Source organism: Carassius gibelio, chromosome A21, assembly GCF_023724105.1.
Source record: "Carassius gibelio isolate Cgi1373 ecotype wild population from Czech Republic chromosome A21, carGib1.2-hapl.c, whole genome shotgun sequence".
NCBI lineage: Eukaryota > Metazoa > Chordata > Actinopteri > Cypriniformes > Cyprinidae > Carassius > Carassius gibelio.
Window position 1 is genome coordinate 3,846,281 of NC_068391.1, and position 19,846 is coordinate 3,866,126.

Consider the following 19,846-nt stretch of genomic DNA (forward strand, 5'->3'; position numbering starts at 1 on the left):
AATATATGCTTTTTTATACATATATTTTATAGATTTATGTTTGTAAACCTGTTTTAACATCTTTGTTTTTAGCCACTTTTGTACAATCTGAAATGTATTTTAAAACCTATTTGGATTATATTTATTTATTTGCTGCGTGGTAACCTTGACTGCATTGTTTACTCTCTCATACTGGGTTGACATTGTATTCATTGAATGCAGTGGCACAGAAATGAAAACAATGGCAGTGAGCACAAAGCCGTTCTTCATTCCCTGAATGGATGATGAGGCCCAGAGCTCTGATCTGTGTGTTGATGGTGCAGTGTTGTGTCCCGTCCTGCAGGTGGAGCTGTTGCAGGCGCTGCGGGTGAGCATGCGGTCGCTGCAGGGGGAGAGAGACGGGCTCTCGGAGCAGCAGAAGCGCTTCACGGCTCTGGGCGGCAGCATGGAGGCTTTAGTTCAGGAGCGCTGCAAACCCAATGAGAAAGAGAAGTACCTGATGTTCGTCGGAGACCTGGAGAAGATCGTCAACCTGCTGCTGTCTCTGAGCGCTCGACTCGCGCGCGTGGAGAACGCTCTCAACGGCCTGAGCGACGACGACACTGCAGAGGAGAGGGTGAGCAGTCTAACAGAAAATCTACTGCTTTTAACACCCTGAGGTCAATTTAGAATATTAATATTTAATAATATTAATAATTAGAATATTAGTTTCTTATGCCAGAATCTATTTAATTTAATGATTTAATATAAGTTTTACCATGATAATTTTCATGTTATCTTTCTGAAATTTGAATGAACTAAAATGTCAACTATAAATGTAAAAAAAAAAAAAATATTAATTTTGAAAAATACTGAAAAGTAAAAAAAAATAAAAATAAAACTTGTTAGTTGCCAAAGCAACATTTTCATTTAGTTAAACGTAATGAACAAAAAATATTAAAACTAAAATAACATTTTATAACTATATACACATAATGACAAAAACACAAAATAAAATGACTTCACCTTCAGCTAACATTAAAATGAACCGGGAAAATATAAAAGTAAAATCTAGTTCAAAACATATTTAAAAACTATAAAAAAGTATAATTACTTATAAATAAATACATTTTAAATATATTAATATAAATAATGCTTAATGCTTTGTACTAAATGGGACATTTTGCCACTGTTACATAAGACTATGTAAACACTGTTTTGCATAAGAAATGAACAAGAATTATTGCTTCTTTTAAATGCAAAGTATGGTGTTTAAATACAAGTCTTAAAGGTACAGCAGCAAAAATGTCCTGCTGCTGTCGATGCATTCTATTTAGTGCTCTCACAAACAACATTTTAGCAAAGTTGCATTAAAAATGACCTGCATTAAACATTTGCAAAACAATTTGCACTGAAATGTGGTGCACAAAAGTTCAGACCAATATGATCAGACATGTTATAAATCATCAAACGTTTCAAAATTATTTTTTTTATATGCAAGTGAACAAACAAGGATTGGTTTTGTAATGCAATCAGTCTGACATATCTACTGCCCTGGAGAGCCACTTTTACCCATCCTGATTGAAATAAACATGAACAAAACAACGATTAGAGATCATTTTAGAAGATTACAGCATCATAACCACTTTGCCTGTGGGAGATGCCAGCATCACACACATTAAAACACATTGGGCAATAGTAATGGGAGTTATGAACAAGTCTTTCTTTCTTTTTCTCTCTTTCTTTCTTCAAGTTTTCCGTATTTGAAATCAACCTTAATCTCAAATAGTAAATTATAAATGGTCATAGTGTGACAAATGCATTTCTATACACTAATATTCAGAGGTTTGGGGATTCTGTATTGTTTTTGAAAGAAGTCTCTTCTGCTCACCAAGTCTGTGTTTATTTGATCAAAAATACAGTAAAAAATGCAATATTCTGAAATATTATTACAACTTAAAATAACTGTTTTTTATATAATGTCAAATGTCATTTATTTATTATAATTATCAGTGTTGAAAATAGTTTTTGCTGCTTTATTTTACCCCCCCCCCCTTTTTTTCTGAAGAACAGCATACATTGGATCATTATAAATATCTTTACTGTCACTTTTAATCAATTGAATGCATCCTTGCTGAATAAATAAATAAATAATGCAATGAATAAATAAAATCTAACACCCAATCTAGTACTAATATTGCATAAAGCCTTTCATATAAGAGGCTACATGTATAATAATTATGAAAGAGTTACCAAAATGGCATTTAAAATAGTTTCATAAGGCGTATGTCTGTATGTCTCCCCACAGGACACATCACCTTCCCACTGACCGCTCCCTAAACATTTACTTCACTGAATGACGGGCCGATCCAGATAATTACTCACTCTGAGAAAGCCAAATAAATGACAGGATGTTATATAACCTCACAGAGTGACTGATTTCAGACACATGCGTCTCAAACTCAGCCGAGGACAGAGATTAAGTCTAATCTGTGAATTACACCGAGTCAACATCGTCACGAATTGAGGGTCAAGTTCATGATAGTTAGACTTTGTGTGTTTAATATCTCATGACATAATCTTAACCTTCAGTAATATTTTAGATATGGGACATGCATGTGTATTTCAGAAACCCCTTTTTTTCTCTTTTTTTTTTTACAGAATATGTGACCCTGAAGCACAATCCAGTTTAAAGTCGCTGGGGGTATATTTGTAGCAATACCCAAAAATACATTGTGTGGGTCAAAATTATCGATATTTTTTTATGCCAAAAAATCATTAGGATATCAAATAAAGATAATCTTTCAATGAAGATATTTTGTAAACTTCCTACTGTAAATATATCAAAACTAATTTTTTGATTAGTAATATGCATTGCTAAGAATTCATCTAGACAACTTCAAAGTCCATTTTCTCAATATTTAGATTTTTTTGCGACGTCAGATTCCAGATTTTCAAATAGTTGCATCTCGGCCAAATATTGTCCGATCCTAACTAACCATACATCAGTGGACAGCTTATTTATTCAGATTTCAGACACTTTTTGTGGCCCAGGGTCACATATATCAGAAAAATCCCTGTATCTTCAAAAGCGTTTCTTTTTAAGTCATAGAGTCATGTGCTTGTGCTCCATTGTTTATGTTATGGTTTAACACGGCCAATCCTGTTCAGCAGGCATCAGGAACTGTACGAATAAACCCTGCAGAACTATTAGTATCTGTTGAGAGAGATGTTAAACGCCTTTTCTGTGGAAACACCTGTCTGCAATATTATGCAATTGAAGTCTTCTACAAACATTAGACCTGTCATAAATACATCCTTGTTTGCGGAGTAAGCGAAACTAGCCATTCCTTAAACACCAAAGACCGCTGATGACATGCTGAAACATTATTATTGGAAATAATATTTCTGTTTCATCTAGCATCATGTACAGCTGTAAATATTTATGTACAGTACTGTTAAACATGAGATTCTTTAACGTTTTTGAAAGAAGTCTCATCAAGGCTGAATTTCCTTGATCGAAAATACAGTAATATTGCTAAATTTTATATTTTTTTATTATTTTATTACTTTATTACTATTACTCCCGTCTTCAGTGTCACATGATCCTTCAGAAATCATTCTAATATGCTGATTTGCTGCTCGATAAATATTTCGTATTATTGTATTAATTTTGAAAACAGTTGTACTGCTTCATATTTTTGTGGAAATCGTGATACCTTATTTTTTTCCACGATTCATTGATGAATAGAAAGTTCAAAAGAACAGCATTTAAATCATTTGTAACATTATAAAAGTCACTTTTGATCAATTTAATGCATCCTTGCTGAATACAGGTATTAATTTCTGATATGTTTGTCTGTATCTTTAGGAATCGCTGCAGCTGAAGAGGAAGCAGTTGTGCAGTCAACAGGAAGACGCTCGAGAGCTGAAGGAAAACCTGGACCGGCGCGAGCGAGTGGTTCTGGACATTCTGGCAGGTTACCTGAGCGGCCCGCAGCTGCACGACTACCAGCGTTACATCCGCATCAAACCTGCTCTTCTGATTCGCCAGCGCCACCTGGACGAGCTCATACGGCAGGGGGAGGAGCAAGTGCAGAGGCTGGAGGAGACCCTCCCCCCTGAGGCCCGCCCAAAGGACACTGACTCCGCCCTGCAAACGGCTCATTGTTTTAACTCCACCCACTTGCCACGTCCCACCACGGTGACCTCACTCTGACTCCGCCCATCACAGACAGCTGAGGACGAATCAGAATTAGTGACACTGACTATAATCAATGCACACTGAGAAGTGCCTTAAATGAAGGAAATGACTTTTTCCGACTTTTTAAAGTATGGAAGACCATAAATGTGGTTTTATTTACACTAAACAAACACATTTACACTACATACTTAGCATATATAGCACAACACTGAAGCACAAGCACAATGCTAGTTCAACGGCACAAAATGCCTCATTGTGATTGGCCGAAACACGAAGAGTTTCCAGTCCTGTGCACTTTGGGACACATGAACCACTATGACGTCACAAAGACAAGAAACTATTGAACACACGAACACTTTCTGTCTGTTTGAAATTCCTGTCGTCGATAGAAGCGACAGCTGATTATTTATGATTTTACGTTGTTTCGAAACAATTTTGTACTCTGTACGTTGCTGTAAATACTCCATCCCCTCGTGGTTTTAAAATGTAGATGGTTAAAAATCAAAATAGGTATTGTATTTTTGTAAAGTAAATGACTAGTGAGGGTGTGTTTGGGCGATTTTAGCCGGTGCTATTATATCTAAATCAGAGACAATAATGATGCTTCATCAGCACTTGAACACAATATCAGTACTCGGTTTCAGTTTGAATATTATTCACAGCTCCGCTGAATGCAGGGGGTTTGATCACAATGCACATGCCCAAACTATTTTGCCAATTTATTTTAATTTGTGGCTGTTTTTTATTTGAAGAACATATTATTTACGAAATATCTAACCCTTGTACATCTGTATGAAAAGGCCGTGATAGCAGCAAACTGTAGATGCTCATAATGGAAGCATTTATATCCGACTGTTCTTGAATGAGGCAGAACTGCTGGTTTCATCTGATACTCATGCAATTGATATTTTGACGGGGCTAATCTAAAGAAACAGTTCAGCCATGCTTTACACTGTTTAAAGGCAAAAAGAGCACAATTGGAAGCAAAATAAATCTATTTTTTAAATACAACATTGTTGTGTTGGTGTTGTGTTATTTGAAGTTTAATTAGGATTTAATTCTAATATAAAGAAAACACCTGCACTTTCTGAATGATCATGTCCTGTAAATATACTACTGAAAGTTATAATGCAGATGTGAAACGTATAGCATATTAGTGTATTAATTAAACTGGTTTATCATAAACAGTCAGATTTCACCTGTTTTATACCAAGAAACAAAAATGAATCCCACATTCAGCTTGCAAATCATATTTTAATGCAGCGTTTCAGGCATGCAAACTTCATAAGGAATTGTTTTCACTTTGCAATGCTTAATGAAGGTCACAAGAACTGTTGCATTTAATTTATTGTATACATACACTATATGTAAAGTGTTACTTACAGATTGTGATTTTTTTCAATAGTATTTGACATGATTACTCAAAAAGTATCAGAACTTTATATTTGCTTTTTATAAGGCAACAATTCATGCTTGTATACATTCCTGTTTAGAAGCAGAATAACATGTATCCATGTCAAATGATTGATGTACTTGTCAAATATTTCAGATTTCATTGCTTAAAAAATATGCTAAACGTCTGAAGTATTAACCTCACATGTGCAAGCCGAAAGTTATGCTGCATAGGTGAAACTCTAGGGTATATTCTAAATGAGTTGTATTCGAGCAAAACCAGTTGCTCAACCAAGTAAAAAGGGCAGGGAAAGAAATTTCTGTGGTATCCATTACCACTTTAAACGGATTTAGCATCTAGAAATTCCTCTTTGCGAGTATAATCACTGAAAACTATTTATCACATATGCATGGGAGATTCATGGAAACTGGTCAGAAGGTGTGGAAATAAATACACGCACCTTTATTCTTGAAATGATCCCTAGAGAGAATCAAGTCACTTAAAACCGGTCAAACTATAGTCAGTGCTTCGAAGAATACTGCAACAGGAAACTAACAAGGAGAAAGAAACTGCCAAACAAACAATGTAATGGTTACCAACCGCTAAACCATAGTGATATCTACTACTTTATCAGGGCTGAGCGAGCAATCTGAATCATTTAAGCAGCATATGCCTCGTAAAGGTTTAGTGATTATGGCATGATATAATAAATGAGAAATTCTGTGAAACCAAAGAGAAAATGATCTAAAAATGCAGCATGAAGAACAGTCAAAAATGTGGATTTCAAAGTCTAATTATTTGATTAATCTGTATCTTAAAGCATTGCATCAAAGGTCAAGATGGTTTTACAAAGGTCAAAGTCTTTGTTTAATATTCAAATAATAAACATGGAACATAAAGGTGCATCACAAAGTGTAAATAATATTACGTAAGACTCAATGCAGAGCAGACACGTCAAAACACGTCTAAACAATACTTCATACCCACAGATCAGGCCCTGATGTTTCCATGGAGTAAAAAAACACCAGTTATGATAGGGAGAGATAAAGAAAAACATCCAACTCCACCAGTTACATCATACTAACCTCTCCTCCCAAACTCAGCTTTTCTGTATCTCTCAGATCTCAAAAAAAAAAAAAAAAAACTGGTTTAGCTCAGCATGCAAATCATCCAGCCTTGAAACACAGAACTTCTATTCCAACTTCAACTCACTCTGATTCTGAGAAAAACAAAATAAGAGAGAAAAAACTTGACCAAAGTCACTCAGATGTTGCTTCTCCTACACTTGAGGTCTGTGAGTTAGGATTGTTTTGGCATCTCGGTAGACGCAGCTGGAATGTTCTTAAAAATGAATTGGAATTTGGAGGTTTTTTTCTTTACCACTCATTCAACAAGTTTAGATAAGAGGGAAAGGTGAGTTAAATATTAAACCGTTTAAACCGCTCTGAGCTTATCTTTGGTATTCATCATGAACGCATACAGTGCTGAGAGCATCAACGTGTGAGGTGTGAGCATCAGGTGAAGAGAGATGCCAACTGCAGCATCCCAATATGAAAAACAAGGAGATCTAAATGAGATTGAAATGCTCACATCGTCACGAAGATGCATGGACATTTCTGAACAGCATAGTTTCCTGGATTAAATACAAAAGTGGGCACAAAGAGCTTCCTACACCTGCAGAGCTCAAAGGGAAAAACAGTTACAGGGCACTGAACCAAATTAGTCCCTGCAGAGAAAATTAACAACTTGTTATGAGCAGAACATGCATTTAGATGATCCTCAGTCTGAAATAACACGACTTCGAATCTAGTTTGTCAGTACAAGGCCAAAAACTGTTGCATAAAAGACTTATTAAAGGAATAGTCCACCCAATATTAAAATCCTGCCATCATTTACTCACTTTCATGTCGTTCCAATTAGGCTTTGTATCTTCTTATATTTTGAAGAGCTGTTCTTTTCAATGGGGTTCAAAACAACATTGGACCCCATTGAAAATCATTGCATTGACCAAAAAAAGAGAGTAAAAAAAATGGCAGGACTTTCATTTCTGGGTGAATTATTTCTTTAACATAATTTGTTCAAAATACAAAACAAGTGTTTGAAGTTGGCATCACAATGGAAACTGTGTCAAAATGCCAGAATACATAAATGACATTCATAAAAAAAAACAGACGTATAAAGTAACAAACCAAGAACAAAACAGGAAAACCATTGTTCCTTTCAATGCAAGTTCCCATTTTTAATTACAAAACAAAGGGCTTTCTCACCAGCAAAAAGTGCCACCGTTATGAGCAAGGGTTTCGGTCCTTACAATAATCTAGTCGCTAAAAGGTTTCTGGACTAGAGGAGACCCTCAAGTGAGACTTGTGTTTGAACAGTGCAGCGATGGACGAATGTCTGTTGACGTTCACCTTGGTGGTGGCAGGTCTCGTGGTCAGGTTCGCTGGACTGCCGCCGTTGCACTTCTGTGGGGCGCCCAGAAGTTCTAAGATGTCCCAGTTTTCGTTTTTGCTCAGATATTGCCATGCTCTTTTACCACTGCTGTCCCGTATCCGTACATCCGCTTTAAACTTTTGCACCAGGAGCCGAAGGAATTTCTTGTGGCCGTGAATGGCTGCCAGGTGGAGCGGCGTGTATCCACACAAGGTCTTTGTATTGACGTCTAAAGTCATCCCAGCCTTGTCGACGCCGTACCAAAGCGTATTCAGGACACGATGGTCACCATGCTTGGCCATCCAGTGGATGATGGTGAAGCCGGATATGAAGTCTCGCTTGCTCAGGAGGTTCGGGTAATCTCGGAATAGAGCATAGATGTCGGTCCATGCACCTGATGCCGCTTTGACAAACCAGTCGTGTTCTCTGGGGTCAAGAGGGATGGATGAGTGTTTGCCGCTGAAGGAACCATCGTGCAAGCTTCGTGTGGATCCAGCAGGCGACAAGAGGTCTTGGGAACTTTGTGTTCGGCTAGAGGACTGCGAGACTAAATTGCCCATGCTTAGAGTCGAGGACAGCAGCTGGAGTCGGTTGTGCCTCGCCGAGACGTTGTCCTCTGGGAACGGCTGATCCAGGTCTTCCCCGAGACTCCGACACATGCGACTCCGCAAACGGGACGTCAAGCGGTGGACGATGGGTCCATGACGGGTCTCTGGCGAACTGCTTCGCGTAGAAGCCCTCGAGTCCTCGTCGACGATGTGACCAGTCGAGTGGTGCATGGACGTGATGTTGCGACTCGGTTGGTAGAGTTGCGACGACAGCCTTGATTCCTGAGTGTGACGTAGGAACGCTTGTACATCGTTTCCGTCTTGCACCTGATCGACGGACCACTCATTGCCGTGCAGCCAACCGGTGTCAGGTGGTGTATAAAAAGGCAAAGGGATTGAGACGCTGTCACGACTTGAGGAAAGACTCGATGACTGACGCATCTGCAGGTACGATGCACTTGCATAGACTTGAGGGTCGTCAACGGACAAGCCGTGAGTCTCGTATTCGTCCAGCTCCTGGATCGGAAATCCATTAATCCCTTCGTTTGGTTGCAGCAGACTATCATTGCTTCGGCTTAAGCCTGTTTTGTTGTAGGTTTGGGAGTGTATGTGTGGAGAAACAGGACGGTCCAGCAGACAAGGTGAAGACTTGTATATGTGACACTGTCCGAGGGTCGAGCACAAAGGCCATTCTTCGGCGACAGCCTCGTCTGAGTGAACATCCGATGTGCTTGCATTCAAACTGTTCCTTTCAACCGTAGGCGACACTCTTACCTCATAGTAAGCAGGGTCCACGAAGGACTGCTCGCAACCATCTGCTTCCCTTAATTGTCTCTGTTTGGCTACGTAAACACCGTTGTGTTCCAGATCTGTTGCCCCGCTGGTAACTTTCGACTCCCATTGCTGTTCAAAGCTCTGGCCGCTCCCGCTCGAGCGACTGTCCGTGTCGGACAGGGTCGGTTTCAAAGGGCAAGCATCGTTAACCTGTTCAGAGACAACAGGTTGTTTCCTCCCATGTGGTGATGAAGTGATGACAGCTTTTTCAAAACTGGGAGTAGAATCTTTATTGTTGCTCTTGTTGTTGTTGTTGGTGATGATTCCAGCAACTGGTAAGATTTCATCATTAGTTGGGACGGTCAAAGCAGCTTGAGGCTTAGAGTCTCCTTCATTCTGCCGCTCAGGCTCTCGGTTCTTGGAGACGTCTCCGAGATGCACGCGGTATTTTTTCCTCAGCACAACATGAGACACCCCCTCCTCCTGCCTCACAGTCGCCACGGAGTTCACATACCTCTTGAATAACTCCCGGTTCTGCTCTCTATCTTCGTCCTCCCGCAAAAACCGCCTGTAGTGGGTTAATAAATCCACATTTCGCACCTTGCCGCCGTTGTTGATGATGAAGCGCAGCAGGGATTCTTGTGTGAAGTCGGTGGCCATGCTCTCCTCGCGTGAATCTCTCTCGTGCTGTCACGCAATCAGAATGAAGGACCTGACAAACGGTTTCGGCTGTTGAGACTGTAACTCCGCCCACGGGTTCCTCTCTCAGTTCCACCTGCATACCTGCACACATCTATCAGTCCAAAAATAACGATTTATTCATGAATATATCAGTCCATCTATTAAAAACGGTTGGTAATATGAGTAAATATTACTACTGAACTGCTAAAATCTACTTTGGAATATTATGGGAACTTTATTAAATTTGCCAAACAAGTAACATGTATATTTATATATGTTTTTATTATTTATAACTAAAAACAAGCACCTGGACGTTTTTTTTGGACATTTGACAGGATGTGAAAATGTATAAATTCCACTGCATTGGATTAAACCAAGTTGTATTTATTATATTTATTATTTATTTATTATACATATAGTATAAAACAGCACAAGCTGTGTGAAAATATCACAAACACACACACAAACAAAATGTTTTTAAACTAATAAAATATACTGTTCCAAACCCATGTAGTTGTTAATGTGATGAACCACACCTCTGTGAACATGAAGACAATTGACTCACTACACATTGACATTCATACAACAAAAATATAAGTTAATGATGGAAATGATTATTCTGTAGCATTATTGTTTATTTATTTTTAATGCACTCATACGAAAATGTATTATGACATATATTGCCCTTTATCACGAGTGATGTGCTACCTAGAAGATATTTTTTTAGACATATACATTCTAGTTAGATAAGTTTATTGAAAAATAAAATAAAAAATCCCCATAGTAAATATTGTACGTGTACATGTGTTAATATATCTGACTTTTTATTGCAATATATATATATATATATATATATATATATATATATAGAATCTATGTTTGAAAAGTTTTTGTAATGTTTTAAATATATGTGTGCCTTTTATGTTTACATAACGTCAACAACTATTCACAGGCTTTAAGATGGATATAGACGAATGATGGCATGTGTCCAAAAATGTATCACAAATACATATTTTTATGGGCTACACGTATATGTTAATGAAATTAACATTGTTCATATTTCTTAGTTATCATGTGACAACATATTTTCTGTATGGAAATACGATACATGCATTCTACTTCATCTTGGAAATGTGCAAACTTGCCTTATTAGATAAAACACTGCAATTCCAGTAATTCAACAAATTCTGGTTTAAATAAAGCCATGTTTTCAAACGTGCCTCACTCACTTCTCGTCATTGTAGGCTTTAGATATTGAATGACCTTTTCCTCGGCAACTCTTCCATCATCCAATACCTACAGCACATAAATATGAATAAATCCTGACCTGTGTCACAATCATGACCCCTCAGTCTCTCTCTTCTGTTAATGAGAGCAATGAGCCCACATTGAAGATCTCAGATTTCATTCTTTACAGGGACCCTTTGGCAGTGTATTATCCCTCCACACAAACACACAACCTCAGAAAAACGAGAAGACACGAGCGGTTCAGAAGATTTTCATTTATTTGAGCATTGGTAGGTTTCTCAGCAGCGACCCGGACCGTCATCAGCACTTCAGAGCAGGAGAGAGAGCTTTCGGCAGGAAGGTTATGATCAGCAAAGGAATGGTGGCAGTCTAAAGCTTCTTCTGTTAGTTCAGAATCTTACGCAGTTTATTCTAATCATTATAACAGTTACATTACTGGGTTTAGAACAAGCGACAAACAGTTCATCTAACCAAGCCACGCCATGTGTGATCTAATGCCACAAACAACACTAGCTCATCATTAATGCTCAGTATAAGAAAGTGATAGGGACATTATCTCACACACTCTCACACACACACACACACAGACACACACATAAAGCAATTAGACCCAGCTATGAGCAAGAGTGAACATTTATACAAAACTAATATACATCTTCAGAAATGCCACTCTTTAACCAAGGCCTTAAAAAAATAAAAAATAAATCAAAAATAATAATATCTAAATATATATTTATTATTATAAATGTATATTTATCATTATTCAAATTATTTTATTAAATTAATTTTTATTATTCAAATAAAAAAATTGATTTAATAAAAATGTAATTTATTTAAGAGCACTCAGAAGTTTAAAGTGAAACAAATGAAATGTGAGAAAAGATAACAGTGAAAGTTTTAGATGAAACAATTGGCAAATACATATAAAAAGAGACAAACGGGAACAATGCTGGTTTCCAAAGGTGGAGGGAAAAATATGCCTACTTTTTTTTTTTTGCAAACATTTTTCCATATATATATATATTTATATAGATTTTTTTTCTGCTTTTTAAAGCCTTTTATGTTTACGGTTATGAAATGGCATCATGCACAGAGTATGTTTTTTTTGTTAGTATTTTTGGCCTCTCTCTTGCTCTGAAGTGAACTGATGACCGCGGCTGCTGCGGTTGTGTGACTGATCAGCCGTTTCCACTAGGTTTCTCTGACTGGTTGGAGAGGTGGGCAGGGGGAGGAGCCAGCGTTCTGCTGTATCACTGGTAAACCCTGTCGTCCTCCCACCGGTTCGCCTGTGCACGTGAGCGCCCCCTCCTGGGGACTCTCCTCGTTGTACAGGCGCTTGATCCCATCAAAATACTCATCCACCTCCATGTGTTCCACCTTCCGCTTGGCCGAAGACTTGCTCGAGCGGGTGTGGGTGGTGTTGGGGTCAGAGGGCGCTGTCGGGGCGAGGGAGACATGCCAGGGGGGCAGGACTCCCCCGTCCCGAGGCTCTAGGGCGTTCGGCAGGGGATGGCAGATGTACACAGTGTTAGGAGGCAGGGAAGCCGTGTGTGTGGACAGGCAACGTGCAACCAGCTCTCGACAGCTGATCAGCTGAGAACTGTCGATCTGAAAGAGAGGAAACAAAAAAATCATGATGTGCACAGTCTTTTATTCAGCAGGGAGGCATTAAACTGATCAAAAGTGACAGTTACGGCATATATAATGGTACAAAAGATTTCTATTTCAAATAAATGATGTTCTTTTGAGCATTTCTATTTATCAAAGAATTGTGAAAAATGTTTCCACTGAAATATGAAGCAGCACAACTGTTTTCAACATTGATGATAATCAGAAATGTTTCTTGAGAAGCATATTAAAATGATTTCTGAAGATCATGTGACACTGAAGACTGGAGGAATGATGCTGAAAATACAGATGCGCATCACAGGAATAAATTACAATCTAAAATAAACCCAAATATAAAAGTCTTATTTTAAATAGTAATAATATTTCCCAATATTAATGTTTTTATTGTCCTTTGAATAAAAGCAGCCACTGAGATACTATTATAGTTTTTATTCATATTTCACAATGGTTTTTTTTCTATTTTAAAGTTGTCTTTATTTTTTTCCAATAGTGATTTTAGATTTTAACAATTAAATGAGAAATGTTGCTACAGCAACTAGCTTCTATATATATATATATATATATATATATATATATATATATATATATATATATATATATATATATATATATATATATATATATATATATATATAATTTTATATATATAATTGTAAATTATATATTTGTTTTAGTTAACTATTATAGACCTGTTACGGACCAAAAAACTTTTAAAAGGTTGTGTATATCACATTAAAAGACAGTAGTGTTCAATAAACAGTCATGAATATTTGAAAACCGTTTCACTGTTGTTGACAGTGTTAGTTACTGAAACTGTATGTTTAATGATGCAATAACCTGTAAACTTATGGGAATTTCTTTATCAGTTTTTAACGGTATGACATTCATCCCTGTAAAGCAAGGGACTTTTAAAGGTCTTTATTTTTGGTTTCGCTTTGAGCTCGCTGCTGGCATTGATAACAGAGTTTGCTCTGGAGAAGTGACTGACCGGGCCTCTTCTGAGTTATGATAAGAGTCTAGAGAAAAGCAGATTATACACGCTAGTGCGGCTCGAACGTATAGTGTGAGCAGATGAGTTCAATTAAACCGCACGCATCAACAGAGCCTCTGTGAGCTAGGAATAATGAGATAACTGGATCATCACACTGATGAGGAGACCTCGAGGAAGAGTTTAGAGTGACCTCAGATTCTTGTGATCTTCCTGGACACTTTCTGGATTTCTTCAATAGAAACGATTGAACATGATCTCCTGATTTTCTATCTTAAATCTCTTAAGCTACATTATTTCTACAAACAATGTTCAATACCCATTTAACCCTTTTGATCCTATAAAGGCTGCCATATTGGATATGCACATTTCTAAGGCCTTCTTTAGATGATCAACATGATTAAAACTTTCAGAACAACCTGATCTACTACATGCCTTCTGTCATCTGATAGTAGTTGTTGTTGTTTTTACTGTAATTGTTGCTTATCATTAACTTTCATATTGTTGGTAATATTTCAAGACAAACACTTGCCAGATTGAAACATCTTGTTTACTTTAAATCAATGTTTATTTGTTTTGTTTTTTACTTTATTTTTTTATATTTTTATTTTTTAGCAAAATCATGTTCAAATATATGATCATCTGGCTTTTAAGAAACGTTTATTTGTTCATCTCGATCATCTTTGTATTGCATTGCATTATATGTAAGCTTTGATCATAAAGCTAAGCTTTTGAATATCATCTATAAGAAATTTATCTTATTTTTTGGCCATATAAATACCAGCATCTGCACCAAAATAAATATATTTGCTCAGTTTGGGCCTTTGGATAAAACTGGTGTTTTGAGCTCCACAGTCTATTTCATACTTATATGAGCCATAAAGTCCTGATGTATCAAACTATATTTAACAAAAGCAACAGAGAGAGAGAGAGAGAGAGAGAGACAGTGATCTTCATAAGTTCTTACCTGTAGTTTGTGCAGCAGGTCGACAGTGAGAGCGAGCCAATCAGGACAGAGTTTCTCCAGCTCCAGCGTGATGAGGCCGAGGGACAGCAACGAGCCACACACCGGCAGCAGTGCATTGTGGGCCAGACAGTGGAAGAGCTGCTGGGTGAGCAGAGCCACGTGCTGCGACGGGTTCAGACCCGACAATGCAATGTTCAACCGCCCGGACTTACAGCTCAGGACCATCGCATGGAACTACAGAGAGATAAATAAAAATGAATCAAAATCTAATGGAATCTAATATCTGGATTAGCAAATATGTTTATCAATTATTTGGTACTTTTGTAAACTAGCAGTGTTCTGCGTGAATAAGAACTCCTAAACTGAAATAATCTTCTTTCCTTAAGAAGCAAATTAAATACTGCTACTGTAAAACACAGCAATTAAGGCAGAAAGTAATGAGGTAAAAATTCACAGGTTTCGGGAAGTTAACATGAACAAACAACGAATACTAATTATAAATTTTTTTATTATCTTTTATTATAAGTTTTCCATCTTAGGTATGTTAAATAGACCTTCCGAAAATGTCTTTAAGATATTGGATTTAGATTGACTGGAAAACATCTTCTGTTTAAAAAGTTGTTTTTTATACAAGGTGCTTTCAATACTTCTTTCAATAATCTTGGAGACGACCTCAGCCAGACCTCCATACAATTATATACTATCCCATACTATATACCATAAAAAAAAAGAGTTCAGTGTCTGTATGTAGAGCTGCAAAGTTAGTGTGTGTGTGTGTGAGAGAGAAAGAGGAAGTCCACTCACAATGTAAAGGAAGTCCAGTGCTGTGGCGAAGTGCAGGTCCCAGTTCAGCTTATCCAGAACAATCCTCTCCATTCGCAAGATCTCCGATGGAGAACAGCCACATCTGCTGCTGGACACCAGCTCTCTCAGAGACGGGATGCGCTGCAAAACACACATTATATAAGATCTTTATATTTGATTGGATATATGTCCAAACATGCGCAATTTTCTCTCTCTCTCTCGACTGCTTGCATCATTGCAAAATGAGAACTATATTATTGCATGATTTATTGCAAGTTACTTTAAAACAATTTGTAAAATGGCTACTATTTTTTACACTTTTATTTAAAAGGTTATACAGACAGAAACACCCACCAAAAGAAAATCTAATATAATAGTAAAATAATGGCATAAATTATAAGTAAATTATTGTAATTGCTTCAATGAGTTTAAGCCACATCACATGGCCAGGTCTAGCCACAAATGACTTTAAAGAGCTGCCAGAAAATAATCAGATTAAATATTAGTCCATCTTTGGCATTTTAAGCAGAAGCCGGTACAGAAATCTCAGTAAAGGCTCATCAAACTGGGACTGATTCTAGACTTGAGATATCAGAGACGTCCATCCAGGGTCACCATTTCCCCACAGAAAAAAATGTAACTTATGCTACATAAATAAAGCCACAGAGACTGACGGATGTTGCCCTTCATTCTTCTCTGTTGCCTCTGAGAATTACAGAAGTACATTGTTTGCTACTGCTCAGTGTATTAATACTGTATTCACCTCATCTTCCTCACTGGTCTTAATAGCCAGGAAGAAACAAGAGATGGCGATACAGCGCAGGTACTTTGGACGAGCCTGAAAAAGAGACAGAGAGAGAGATTGATCAATAATGGTACTGCGATACTACATCTCGTGCACTTTTATGCCACAACAGCAAATGGCAAATGTTTTTTTTTTTTTTTTTTTACAGACACATGCATTTCCTGTGTTTATTTCCTGTTCATTTAAATGCCAAAGCACAAGAACTAATCAGATCTGCAAAGACTGCCATATATTTGCATCTAATAATACATCACGGTGCTCTTGCACTTTCTCTTAAAAAAAAAAAAAAAAAATTCTAGAATTGTCTCTGCAGCTGTTCAGAAAATGGCAAACCGAGAGCAAAAACAAAATTCAGTGTTGTTTAACAAAACAGCTTAGCTAAATAGTGACCTAAATTTCTGTAACACTTACTATTACATAACAGTCAAAGTTCTATAATAGAGCAAAATTATTTTCACTTTACAGAAATGTTCACTGCATCTTAAAATATGTAAATGATGTAAATTATATAAAACATTATAACTTTAAATGCATAAATTACAAAGCAAAACGCACAAATTCAAATGCATAAATTATATTGCATCACATGCACAAACTTGAATGCTTAAATGCATTCAAATTATACTGCATTAAACAAAAACGAGTGAAATTCACACATGCATAAATTTAAATGCATACATTTATAATCTTATAAATTTATGCATTTAATAGTAATAAATGCAGTTTATCATGCCAAGTATAAACTACACTACTACACAAGCTTGAACACAGGTGAAATGCAGAAATGACAGAGAGAGTATTATTATAATTCATTTTAAAAAAGGTGTTGTTATGTGAAGTACATTTCATGGGCTGCAATTAGACCAGCTAACAGGCTTAAACCCTGTTATAGACAGCTGGATAATGGAAAACACCATAAACCCACAATCATTGACTGGAGCAGAAGACCTTGACCGGTCAGACGTTTCTGAACATTACCTTAATGGCAGAGAGAAAGCGATCCAGGATGCCAATGGCCAGGCAAAGTGTCTCTGGATAGAGCTTCAGCTGGGAATGAACATCCCTCAACCACCGGACGGCCTCATCACGCTTTTCAGGGGAAATATCTGTATCCTGAAGAATAAAAATGCATTGAATCAGATCACAACACACATGTCTACAATATGCATTAATCCAATCTGACATGACCCAAACAAGCCAAATCAAACCCCTTTTCAGATGCACAGATATTGATTTATTATAGTAATGCATTCTGACATTAATTACTACCCCAATATGTACATATATTGCTGTTGTTATTCCTATCGTTACATTTTCTGATTGTCATGATTAGAATAAAATAATCAGAGGCTTATTATAGTTAACTAAAACAATTTCATTATTTAAAAAAATAACTAAAACTTATTTTATTTCAGCTCGTTGTCGAGGACACATTCATGGTTTTCATTTAGTTTAACTTGATATACTAAACTTAATAAAAAATAAATACAAATTACAGACTTACAAAACCTAAAACTATTTTTTTTTTTTAAGACAAAACACAACAAAATCACTAACACTGTCAAATAAAATAAAAACCTAAATAACAAGAACTGAAAAACATTTGAACAATTCATAGTATCTCAAATATACTAACACTAAATACACACAATAAAACGTCCAGGTTCCCGTCAGGATGGGGCTGGATAGCAGACCTCAGACAGCTGGTCGTATATATGTGTGTTACAAACAAACACAAACAATAAGCAGACAACTACATCTAGAGATAACACAGACTCTAATAACTGTACTAATCCCAGTGTCTCGCTGAAATTACAGATTTATACACAGCAAATCAAACAGTTAATCCTAAAAGACCCAAATTACAGCACATAATAATGATGACAGTATATTGAACCATAACTATTTACATATTTCCAATGGAGCTACACAGAAACTAGATTAATGTATCTGCATCCCCATCTGCCTCCCACAATCTAAACATTGTTGTTATACCAAACAAACCAGAGCTATCAGCTGACAGACTCACCTGGTTGGTAGGTTTCTTTGGCACGTAAACCTTCCATAGTTTGGCTTCCCTAGAAACTGCCTTCTCTAGAAGAGATGACAGCTTCCGGCTTTCCAGGGGCAGGGTGAACTTCATCACGAACCCTGGAAAAGCCTACCTCCCCACTGGATACAGCTACCTGAGCACAGAACACACAAAACATCTCAGACATAGATCATACGTGATCAAACATCAATTACATGGGATGGTAAAAAAAAAAAAAATCATATTTATACACACACATATACATATATATACATATATATATATATATATATATATATATATATATATATATATATATATGCACACATACATACATATATATGTGTGTATAAAATATGCTAAAATAAAAATACAATTTAGTTTAGTAAAAATTATAAAGTAATTATTATATATAATAGTACACATATATTTTAGTAAATATTATTGCAATATATGATACATAATGATGACCTCACTGGTTATGATTACAATATAATAACAATTTTAATTAATTTATTTTTTTTTAATTCAGCAAACCCCAGATCAAAAATACTTTAGGTTAAAAATAAATTAATAAAAAGATAAATCACCTCTGATCTGATGATGGGTTCATCTGTCATTTTAATTAAGAATGAAAAGTGATTCAGCATCCTACTCGTGCTATTTATAAAAAATGACATTAAACACGTCAAAATCCACATCACTAACGTTACATCTCGATATGAAATGTTGATACAGTGTTGACGCAGTATATATTTGGTATGTACAGTATTAGCGGACTAGCTACACAGCGACTGGCCGATATACACGCAAACACAAACTCCTAGCTACACCGAAAACACAACATTTGTATTTAATGCGCATGTTTGTGTCCAGTATCGATGGTTTAATCGGCTAAATCGTTAGAAATGTCTATAAAAGCTCCCAGAAACGGTTAGTTTCTTACCTCCCCTGCAAGGTTGTGGGAAACGCAGATCATCCGGTCCATTAAACTGAGGTAAAATAAAGGAGCAGATCGGATTCCGTCATCTTTTTAAGCGTCCAGCTTCGCCTCCATGTTTGCCGTGAAATTTGGTGGGGGTGTTAAAGAAACTAAAAGGGATCCTTCCAAACTGATATTAAAAATAAAATGAACGGAATATAGACACGGACGTCTACTTCCGAGGAGACGAAGAAGGGAAGAACCACCCTCCGCCAAACCTCCTCACCACACACAGGCAGATACACAGAGAACATTTTCTTATAAACAATAAAAAAAAAGATCAAGAATAATTATAAATGATAAAATTTAGGAAGTACTACAATTGTAGATGTAGTCGGAGGTTTCGTTTTCAATTGTTTTTTTTGTGAATTCGGTAACCATCATAAAGGGACTACTTAAT

At 36.7% G+C, this 19,846-nt stretch overlaps 3 protein-coding genes across 7 annotated transcripts in view; 1 reads left to right on the forward strand and 2 right to left on the reverse strand.

The window, feature by feature from the left end:
* Positions 1-5,173, forward strand: part of LOC127941751 (protein Shroom3-like) — a 49,991-nt gene extending 44,818 nt beyond the window's left edge. For all 5 annotated transcript variants that reach the window (XM_052537122.1, XM_052537121.1, XM_052537124.1 and 2 more), the window contains 2 exons: positions 323-595; positions 3,830-5,173. In XM_052537122.1, the coding sequence (XP_052393082.1) occupies positions 323-595; positions 3,830-4,177 (621 nt within the window). In that variant the 3' untranslated portion in view covers positions 4,178-5,173. The remainder of the gene's footprint in view (positions 1-322; positions 596-3,829) is intronic.
* Positions 5,174-6,398: 1,225 nt separating this feature from the next.
* LOC127941752 (ankyrin repeat domain-containing protein SOWAHB-like) lies at positions 6,399-10,077 on the reverse strand. Its single transcript, XM_052537127.1, has one exon. The coding sequence runs from the start codon at positions 9,968-9,970 to the stop codon at positions 7,880-7,882; it is 2,091 nt and encodes a 696-aa protein (XP_052393087.1). The 5' UTR covers positions 9,971-10,077; the 3' UTR covers positions 6,399-7,879.
* A 1,401-nt stretch (positions 10,078-11,478) lies between these two features.
* On the reverse strand, positions 11,479-19,676 carry LOC127941539 (cyclin-I-like). Its single transcript, XM_052536679.1, has 7 exons — positions 19,411-19,676; positions 18,462-18,618; positions 17,411-17,545; positions 16,391-16,465; positions 15,628-15,768; positions 14,824-15,057; positions 11,479-12,847 (listed from the first exon to the last, which is right to left on the reverse strand). Exons 2-7 carry the CDS (start codon positions 18,573-18,575, stop codon positions 12,431-12,433), a joined length of 1,116 nt encoding a protein of 371 aa, XP_052392639.1. The 5' UTR covers positions 18,576-18,618; positions 19,411-19,676; the 3' UTR covers positions 11,479-12,430.
* Positions 19,677-19,846: the final 170 nt, after the last annotated feature.

Coding starts and splice junctions, on each gene's coding strand:
- LOC127941752 (XM_052537127.1), bottom strand. CDS start 9,970: ATGGCCACCGACTTCACACAAGAATCCCTGCTGCGCTTCATCATCAAC.
- LOC127941539 (XM_052536679.1), bottom strand. CDS start 18,575: ATGAAGTTCACCCTGCCCCTGGAAAGCCGGAAGCTGTCATCTCTTCTA. Junction 17,546..18,461: donor CAAAGAAACCTACCAACCAG/GTGAGTCTGTCA, acceptor TTTATTCTTCAG/GATACAGATATTTCCCCTGA. Junction 12,848..14,823: donor ACCTGCTGCACAAACTACAG/GTAAGAACTTAT, acceptor CCTCTCTTTCAG/ATCGACAGTTCTCAGCTGAT.